General features: G+C 44.8%; 1 protein-coding gene across 1 annotated transcript; it reads right to left on the bottom strand.

Moving 5' to 3' along the window:
* On the bottom strand, nt 1-8,656 carry LOC27208442 (protein wingless). Its single transcript, XM_016184008.3, has 5 exons — nt 8,070-8,656; nt 6,155-6,405; nt 2,638-2,939; nt 1,016-1,446; nt 1-887 (listed from the first exon to the last, which is right to left on the bottom strand). Exons 1-5 carry the CDS (start codon nt 8,183-8,185, stop codon nt 581-583), a joined length of 1,407 nt encoding a protein of 468 aa, XP_016023932.1. The 5' UTR covers nt 8,186-8,656; the 3' UTR covers nt 1-580.
* Between the last annotated feature and the right edge of the window lie 1,556 nt (nt 8,657-10,212).

Genomic DNA, 10,212 nt, shown 5'->3' with positions numbered 1-10,212 from the left:
ACTATTATACTGCCCACTTCGCATACGTTTTGGTCCTGGCCAAAGCAGTATGCAAGCAGTTCAAGCAGTGCTCGCTAGTGAGGAGGAAGGAGCTGCGCGCTTTTTGAATTTTCAGTCTTGTTTTCAATGATTTAAAAAGATTTTAAACGACAGCGTGGGGAGGGATTCAGCAGAAAGGGGGCGCGCTTCGAAAACTTTAAGCTACACTAAAGTATTTTAAATCGATAACTATTATCTAGGGGTACAAAAATGGGGGGCTTTGTAATTTACAAAATATTTTGCTTCGATTGGGAGCTGGCTTACATGACTAAAAACTGGGCAAACACATGTTGTATTCCTCACTTCTTCTTCAAAATCTATTCGTTAATATTCCTTGTGTAATACTGCTAAAAAAAAGTGAGAGCTTAAAGGGTTTTGCATGGTACACTTCAGGGGCGGTTAGTCGTATCTTTAACTAGGCTATAGTCTAGGTTCTTAAGGTGCTAATAACAAAGGCTAAGCGTAGACAAAATACATAACACATACAAAGAACGAAGAGGGCGGCTTCAGAGGACGGGAGGGCTGGAGGCGGGCAGTGTCCTTACAGACACGTGTAGATGACCTTCTTGGTCCGACACAGCTTGCACTTCACCTCGCAGCACCAGTGGAAGGTGCAGGCGCACCGCTCCACCACGACGACCTCGTCTCGCCGATAGCCACGCCCACAGCACATCAGCCCACAGCCGTCGACGCCCAGCGAGGTCTCGTTGCACTGGCGCCCATGGGTTCCCAGGATGCCTTGCCGCAGGTTCTTCTCGCAGAAGCTCGGCGAAGGCTCCAGATAGACGAGGTCCTTCGAGCCGGGTGGCTTGTGCTCGGGATTGTGCGGGTTCAGTTGGAAGTGATATCTGCAAGGAACAAAACGAGAAGGTAATGAGTAAACATGCTTGTTTGTGAGATTACTATAATCTAAGCTGTGTTCCTTTTAAGAAATTAAGTTATGATTTGTAAACAAAAATATCCTGGCGATCCTTACCTATTATGCTTGCGCCCCTGACGACGTCCATTTCGTCCGCCCCTCTGCCCAGCCTGGGGCAAACTGTTGGGCGACGGCATGTTCGGGTGATGGATCTTGCTGATCGGGTGGCTGTTCTCCAGCAGGATGTCCGGCATATGGTCGTTCAGCATGCGCTCCTCCTCCTCGCCGTAGACCAGACCAGACTGGGGGATAATCAGGCCGTTGGAGCCCACGGAATTCGAGCCGGCTGCATTCGGACTAACTGGGGCCAGAGCGTTGGTGGCCCGAAGACTGTTAGTCACTTGCACGCGGGTGGCTCCATCGAAGCGGGCCTTCAGATTGTCGCCAATCACACGGAAGTTGGCCAGTCGCATCCAACAGGTCTTCACTGTACACGAGCCGGACATGCCATGGCATTTGCACTCCTGTCGCATCTCCGCCTGGACGTGCTGTAGATGGGAAAAGAGCGGGGAGAGATTGTTCATTAGTATGACTTTATTAGGCTTCTTGCGTATCGACTCGCAATATGTTTTTCACTTAATTATTTTGCTGTTTTTTCTTGGCCGGTTGTTTTTGCCGTTTTGCTGGCTGAATGGCTGGCTGAATGGCTGGCTGAATGGCTGGCTGAATGGCTGGCTGGCTGGGAGATTGGCGGCCCGCCTGCCACGTTGTTGCAGTTATTAAAAATCAATAAATGTTGTTGCAACTTGCTGTGCGCTTGTTGCATGTCCCCCCCGAAGTTGCTGGTTGTAATTGTTGTGCGCGGACCAAAAGTAAGAAATCAACGCAGTTGGGGGCCTTCAGTTAGTTCGGTTAGCAGCGGCCGCAGCAGCCCGATGATCATCATCATGCTGATCGCAATGATTACGGAGCTGCGGCCCATAACAAGTAATAAAATAATAACACAGGCGGTGGGCCCTGCTCCCTCCCCAAAAAGTTGGAGGACTAGGCCCGGATCCGGAGGGATCGGTCGACTCTAGCTGGATACAGTGCATGTAGTGGATGTTGGCGCAGTGTGCTACTTTCTACGCCCCACTAAAGTGGATAGCAGGAGTGGCGGTGCACAGTGGTTTGGTCAGGCCAAAAAAGTCCATTGCAATATGTGAATAATTAAATATAATCCCACCATTAAAACTCATTTATCGGCAATGAAGAAAACTGCTCCTTTTACATTTCTGTATAATCACAAATTTCTCAACTTTCGACCACTGTACAGTGCCCCCAAAACTAGAGTCCTACTATTTTCTTGCATGTAGAGGGGAACTGGAAGCTGTCAACGAGTTAATATACGAGCGACACAAGCGCAAACGAGTGCAGAAATCCCCCCACATTCTCATTCGAATGAAGGAGACAGCTGGAGGGGAGCGAATGAGAGAGCGCTAATCTCTACAAGCTAGGCCAATTGGCGTTCGGCTCCAATTAATTGTGGGGACGGAAATTGTCGTCGCTGGTTTTTATTAGCGCTCCAGTCGTAAATCGCCCAGCCAGGCTTAAACCGAACATTTGAACTACTTATTACGAGGTACACTGCGAAAAGAGTATATGAAATAAAGCCAAATCATACCTCATTTCTTGTTGTATTATATTGGCTCTATTTATATTCGTTTCTCAGTGTATTAATGTTGTGTGGCTAAACTTACCGCTCGACCCGCCTCGTTGTTGTGCAGATTCATCTTCTCGCGCAGATTGCGACCCCTCTCGCCGGTATCGACGAATTCCCGGGAGAACTTGAACCCGAATCCGATGTTGTCGGAGCAGCCGCCCCACTCCCAATCCCGCACGCCGGCCACACTGCCCGCCTGGTGGTTCGCTTGTGGGGATCTCGACTGGTGGCTGTAGTCGCAGGTGCACGACTCTATCGTTCCTTCACTGCAGGCCCTGGCAATCGAGTGGGTTACCGCCGCGCTGGTGATTGCGTAAATGAAGCTCGTCTCTCGGCAGCCTAGAATTATAACAAATAAAACATTTCAGTTAGTCAAATGTAACATATTTTTAGAATATTAAAATACTGTTTGGGTGAGAAAAATATTTTTTAAGCGCATGGAATGTCCACATGGCTGATTTCATGAGTTTTCTTCTCTGTGCAGTCATTATTTTCGCCTTCTGGGTGTTCCACTTGGCACCGAAGACCAATACCGCGACCAAGACAAGATCTCAATCTCGACCAAGTGAAGTGATGGCCGGAGACGTCGTGGGCAAGAGTTGAAATTTTCGTTATGAGTAATGGCACTTGTCTTCCAAAGCCTGGTCAATTATGACACTTCAAGTTATCAATGCCACGATGGCACGGCGGAAAAGAGAGATGAACGCACCAAAACCTGACACAGATTAAACGCTCAACTATAAATTCCAACTTAACACTTTGAGCCCATCTCGGCACAATCCATTTTGAGTGGACAGTTTCCCCTTGTGGTCTTTACATTTATTTTTTATTTTTAGTAACTGCCTCCGTTTCTGTTTCTGTTTCGGTTTCTGCTCTGAGTGCGAGACCATCACAGATAAAGAACAATGAAAATTGAATTTACATGTTGCAGATAATTTTTCAAGTGGTTTCGCCTCGGTTCATAGCTCAAGATATGATATATATATAGGGATGGTCCCGCCGGTCAGGTAGCTGAAAATTCCTGGGTAGAGTCTTGTCAACCTTGTTTGGCATTTCCAGTTGCGTTTCGAAGAGTGTAAGGTACTTCGAGTGTAGTATTTATTATTAAATGAAAAACTCTTTCCCGATTTGATATGAGTAGTAACATTTAGAGTTCGAAAGGAGCCAGCCCAACCAAAATCACTGCCTAACTTATTTTCGTTGAGGTGTTGATTGACGCATCTGTGATTGACTAGTCTGCACTTGACGATTGACACATTCTTGCGCTCTCCGTATCACGGAAAACAACTTCCGCTTGGTGTTAGGAATTTTGCCGCTTTTGATTTCGATTTCCTGGAATTCGACCACGAAATAATTTGGTTTATTTTTTCGAAACTATACCGGAGTGAGCCTCCAATTCCCGGTTAATGTTTGTTTGTTTGTCGTTGGTGGTTTCGTTTTTCCTTAAATAATTTCACGTATGTAACGAAATTGAAGGCGCACACAGGTAAATTGTGTGTAAATATGTGCAAGATGTTTGGGCCGCGATAAGACGGCGGCGCATGCGCAAACGGTATGGGAATCGCAGAGGCGGGGGTGCGAGGAGGGATCGGAACGGGGGGCGGAGGAGCGGACTCAGGGGCGTGACACAGTCATTGGTGACTTTGTTTTTTTTTTTTCTGGTGATTAGCTTAGCAAGAATTCGCGTTACCTTTTGGAAGCGAAATGTTGTTTGCAGTTCGTACTCTCCTTTTGTGGCTTTGCTTTCCTCGTTTTATGTGTAAATAGCGAACAAAAGATAATAAATACGAAATATAAAATAAAAAGCGGGGGTGGTGCACCCTGAGCAATTAAGCAAAGAAAGGGTGTGGCCAAAATGGAGCAACCAAAAAATAAATTTCCGCATGTAATGCGATACGTTTCTGTCTTTCTGTTTTATATAATTGCCAAAAAGGATTTCCGCTGCGAGTGGGCGTGGCTCGAGCTGATTGAAATTGAGAGCAGGACGAAAATCAGAAGCAGGATGCCTTGCTGATCCTCAGCCTCGCACCAAAAACCGGGAGTACAGCTCATCTCGGGGTTAAGCTGCTTAGTGACAGCAGCGTCAGCAGTTCCCGGAATAGTTTAGACCTCTTGATATAAAACCCACAGGAATATAGGCATAGGAATATAGAGACACTGGGACTCAGGGACACCCGGGGCGGCTTCGTCACGAACCGATGATTGCCAAAAAGGGATCTGTACGAGGAACCCAACGAAAATTCACTAATAGAGACTGCCTGTTAAAGCGTGTGGCGTGGCAAATTGACAAGGTGTCACCAATTAGAAAACAAGTTAGGCCAGCCCTAGGACTAAGAACGACAAAAAGAAGAGAACCCAGTCAAGAGACGGGAATTTCGGTATGCCCCGCTGGCAGGGTTCCTACTTCTTTCAGTTTCCAGCAGTTTGGAAGCCACTGACTCAGCTCCGAACCCCAAGTGTTAATGGTGCGCTCTAGGTGTTAATTAGGGCCAAGGGCACGGCACAGCAAATACATTAAAAAATTTGATTGTGGAAAGCGATGAAAGTGCTGCGATAAAAAGCTGTCACCAGGGCAATAATTTCCCTTTTCTTTTTAAGTAATCCATAAAATGTCGAGAGCTCATAAAAAGGATGTTGGCGGAGAGTCAAAATAACTTGATAAGGTCAAGAGCCTGGCTATAAAAGTCAGCTGCCGTTGACAGACGGACGCAGCGGAATCGGAATGTCGAAGCCACGCGACGCTTGCCACGCCCACTATGAACATATATATAGGGACATCAGGTAGTTTCAGTTTCAGTTGCAGGATCTCAGGGAACAGGACAAAACAGTAGCTAATAAAACAGCAGGCGGGGCGGGAGTCGTATGGATTTCTAGCTAAAAACGCGCTAGGACAAAAACTGCGCATGCGCGACTTTTGTTTACATTGATATAAGAAAAACTGGCCGTTCTCCTGGGATTTTGCTGGCGCAGCAGGCGAACTAAACTCCCAGAAGACAAGCACGTTTGATTGATTTGAATGACTGAGTGAGTGACAACAGTGGTTCACTGGTTCCAGTGGTGCTGCCAACTTGTGCTCATTAGCATAAACACGCTGAAACCGAAACGCAAGTGGAGCAAGTGCAGCGAGCACAGAGCCAACTCTTTGTTCCTCCGACCCGATCCGAGCCGCTTGTCCGTCCAGGGGAAAGTGGCCCCTTCAAAAGGGTAGTCAACCCATATACAAAATATATACATGCTGCCAAGTGCTCAGATCGTATTACAATAACAAACAAGCGCCACATATACCGAAGAGGTCCAGGGGAGTGACATTTCATAACATAAATAAAGGGCCAGTCAAAGGGAAAAACTGGATTCGAGCTGGGTTATGCAAGCAATTTGTGTGGTAGCCTTGTTTTCTAGTAGTTAGCTAAGGCAAAAAAGAAGGCGTTGCCAAGAATAGATCAGTGGATCATATTTCCCATGGTAAAAGGAGTCTTAAGTGAGTTACAAGTACTGCGGCAGTGATTAAATGAAGTGTTATTTTCAATCAAGAAAAAATCATATGGTTAACTCACCTCGATCAACGATTTTGCCGAATAGATTTTTGCCCCTCGAGAAGTTTCTCGTCGAGCAGTTCCAGCGGCGATTTCTGAACTGGTGTTGGCACTCGCTTATGGCCAAGTTGGCGCCCTTGACCAGGGCTCCCAGTACACCGGGATTGTCCCTGACCAGGCGACGCTGTTTCCTTCTCAACGTGGAGTGGATCGCTGGGTCCATGTACATGATGGGCGTAATGTTGTTGGGTTCGCCGACCTTGGCAATGCCCCTGAAAGAAAATGAGCCAGAAAACCGAAAGTTAATAGAGCAATCTTCGGAAAGAGGTTGTCAAAACTATTAAATGCTTGGCTGAGTTTTTCGCCTAATTATGAGAACGAGAATGAAGGGGACGAGGATTTCCACCAGCTGAACAATATTTTTTTTGTCATATTTTCCAGCGTCTTATGTGTCTTTCCACTTTACTTGAGATCGAGCTGTTTTTCTTTTGGTTTTTTCGGTTTTTCATTTGCGGCTTTTCTGTGTCTTTTCTATTTCGAATATTTGTTGTTTCTGGGCGGTATACGTCAATTGCCGGCGTTACTCAAGCATAAACCACATAGCAAACGCATATATAAATTTGGTACACTCACACGGGGATGGACAAATATTTGCAGACACCTGTCGGCTAACGCTTTTCTTCTCTGTGACCTGTCATAATTTATTTTCTTGTTTCAATTGTTGATCTTTATAATATTTTTTCTGCGCTTCATTAGCAACAACGCGTATATATACATTTATTTATTCACATAACAGACAATAAACAAGTATAAACAAATGTTTATTGACAGGCAGCGGAGAATGCAAATTAATTGCCAATTCAATTGAATGCTGATTGCGGTGGGAACAGAACGTTGCGCAATGCAACGAAAATTAATAAAAGTACGTAAATAAAATAAAAACTTGATCGAAAGTGTAACATCTGTGGGTATCCGCGGGTCAGCGATTGCCAATCGATTTCAATTCCCAGACGGATTAAATCGATGCCCCGAACTGAGATTTATGCGACGGCAATCCGAAGTCGCAGTCGCAATTTGTGTCGTTGTGTTTTTATGTATTTGTGTTGATTTTTATTGTTCAGGCCGAAATTTATGCCGTTATAAAAAGTTATTAAGGCTTAGCTGAAGTTTTGCACATGATAAAAGTCAAACAAACAACTCATCAAAGCTGGGAATCTCTGGGAGCTGAGTAATAATATCAATGACAAATATCAGTTAGTCTCAAAATGTTTTAAAAGCCTTAGTAAATTATTTATATTTAACGGAACAACCCATTTGTTGTTTAGTTTAAATCGTATTCGTTCACAATACTTTGGATCAATTTACACTTTTAATAAATTTGTAAAATGCACATCAACAATTTTTCCGCCTGCCAAACGAAAGACTTAGGCAACGAACTTGATTTACTCCATCAATAACTGTTGTTGCATCTCTGCGGTAGATCCCCTAGTCTTGACTTCCTTATCGAGTCTTTATTGCTCCCCTGCCATTCACCCAAAACCCCATTCATATCTAAAACTGTGTCACACACACACAAAGTTTATCCCAAGTAAAAGTTGAATGCGCGCTTAGAATTTTTAATTGCTTTCATCAGGCGAGAAGATGAACGAAGTTGGGAAGAAGTCGAAGCTTTATTTCAGTTTTAAGTGTGTGTGCATTTTGTGGCTTCCGCATTTGGTGCGTGACGCACAAGACCTTTAAACTTTTTTTTTTCATTTGATTTTGTTTGCTTGTAGGTTTGTTACTGTGGGAAATGTTTCCCCAAATGTTTCGGCGCGTGCCTTGTTGTTGTTCGTTGACTTCTGCTTTACAATTTTTCCTCGGCTGGTGTTTGCTGATATTATTTTCGCCCGCCCGCTAATTGCCCAATTTAATGGAAAATATTCAATGAACTTACCACCACATGGAGCCTCGGCCCCTTCCGGATTTCTGTTTGCCCTCGACTTGGCTCAGACTGCTGCCGCCGCTGCACAGGGCCATCAGGCAGATGACGAAGATATAGCTGATATCCATTATTGCTGATCGGGTTTATCTGTTCGACGGCACACACACTCTCACTGACACACGGGGTATGATAGATACTTCCCTTCGAGTTGTTGTTTGTTTGCGAATGGTTTGGTTATATTGAATGTATCGAGCAATTTCGCGTTCAATTAGCGCACTATAAATGAGGCATAATCATCATTAGCATGCGTATGCCGATATTGCTGCTCATATTTGTGCGATTAATTCCGCTGGATCACACGGCAATCATGGGACACAACAAGAACTTGTAAGTTTTCCACGCATATACAAATATATCTTGTATCGTAAATTCGGCTGTTTCGATAGAACACACTCGGCTTGCTCGCTCTAGTTATAGATGGCTAGTTATAGATCGGTCGATCGCGGCGTTTCGAGCGGAGGAGTGAAGATTGTTGCCCGGTTCAGTGCCAACGCTTAACTGAAACACACGGTGCGTTCTTTCGTCCGACTCTGCGTTTGTCAGCAGCGACCCGAGATCCCCGATCCGATCGCATCGTCGGTCTTCGTCTTCGGATCGCACACACGACCGCCCGATGGTGTGTGTGTGCGAGTGGGGTGGAGCTATACCCTGACTCCTGCCATGCAGCTGCGTGCGCCAGAAGAGCACCGCTATATGGCGCGGTGATCGTTCGTTCTCTCTGTCTCTTCGTAAACGTTTCGTGTGTGTTGCGCTTTGAAGTGTGCGTGCGTGTGTGTGTGTGCGGTACATAGCCAGCATGGCCCAATAAGAAATGGCGGAAATGGAAAAACTCTGCCCGGCATTTTCGGTGTAATCGATTGTATTGCCCGATTATTTGCGCAACCTCATGAATTTCGTCATAGCTTTGACTGCATTTAATTATACATATTTGTCGCAATTTTTTCGCCTATTTCTGTAAGGTATTTATGGGATTGGTTTTCATGGTGTTTTTGATACGCTTACTGTTTGGCTAATAAAGGGTTTGAACTATTATTTTCGACTGTTGAGGTGGTCTTTTATCTTTAGCTTATGAATGTATAACTTTAGCATCAAATCGTATTCAAAAAGAGGTATTACTACATTTAAACTCTAGCTTTTGGCTATGAAAGTATCCTCATATCGATAGCAAATAAATTTATCTACTTTATCACTATAAATATTGAGAAACATAAACCCAGAAGTTTCTTTAATATGCCTGTTTCCCTAAACATTTCCATACATTTGCCGTGTCAGAACAAGTTTTCTGCTGCTTTTCGGAGTAGATTTCGGAGTAGTCTTATGTACTGCGCTTGGATGCAGCCAGCTCCCTCACTCTCAGAGGATTGTTAACACACACTTTGGCATTCCGAACCGAGTTTATGTCTTACCTTTTCCTCATCCATTGCTTGGCCGCTTCCACTAATTGGACAGTCTGTGCAGCCCAAGAAGAGCAGGTATCCCCCCACCTTATCCGCCCTCCCCACCTATAGAACACTTTTCTTTCAGCCATTTTCAATGAATTATACATTTATTCGCTGTTCAGAGCATGCCAGGTCTGATAGAGATTTTAAATTAATTATAGTGTAGGACAAGACATATATGTTCCTAATAAATATATTCATTTACTTTTCAATCCATTGGTAAACAACAACAGGAAGAGCGTTTTGCTGGCCAGCAAAATGGCGAACGGAAAGAGTTCCGTTTTCGGTTTAGGCCCAATAATATCCCTTGGCAAATATTAGCACAGTCTGGGCGCTGGAAAAGAGTTAGGGGAAAAGGGTGGAGGAGTTGCAGGAAATAGTGTATGTTTATTTGCTTAGGCCCCGGGGCCTGAAAAATTAGCGAGTTCTTATTAATTTTATTACCGCGGAAAATCCAAATGATGAGACACACACGCACTCCCAGACATTCACGGCGAGTGAGTAAGAACAGAAGGCTGGAATGTAAATATATCATAAAATCTAAACCTCTCTCCGCTGTAGGTAGTGATCACCTCTCCTCGTCTTCCATCCCGCTCGCCCTCCGAGGTTGTAAAAATAACCCAAATCGGCAGACCTACTAAAGTCCGGTGGGTCTA

The sequence above is a fragment of the Drosophila simulans genome, chromosome 2L (genome assembly GCF_016746395.2).
Source record: "Drosophila simulans strain w501 chromosome 2L, Prin_Dsim_3.1, whole genome shotgun sequence".
In the NCBI taxonomy this organism is placed as follows: Eukaryota; Metazoa; Arthropoda; class Insecta; order Diptera; family Drosophilidae; genus Drosophila; species Drosophila simulans.
The sequence above is the reverse complement of the archived record's forward strand: the minus strand, read 5'-3'. Positions and strand labels throughout refer to the sequence as shown.

Bases quoted from the DNA above. Each gene is read 5' to 3' on its own strand.
- LOC27208442 (XM_016184008.3), bottom strand. From the start codon at position 8,185: ATGGATATCAGCTATATCTTCGTCATCTGCCTGATGGCCCTGTGCAGC. The intron at 1,447-2,637 runs GTAAGTTTAGCC...TCCCATCTACAG, and splicing joins ACAACGAGGCGGGTCGAGCG to CACGTCCAGGCGGAGATGCG. The intron at 888-1,015 runs GTAAGGATCGCC...TGTTCCTTGCAG, and splicing joins CAGGGGCGCAAGCATAATAG to ATATCACTTCCAACTGAACC.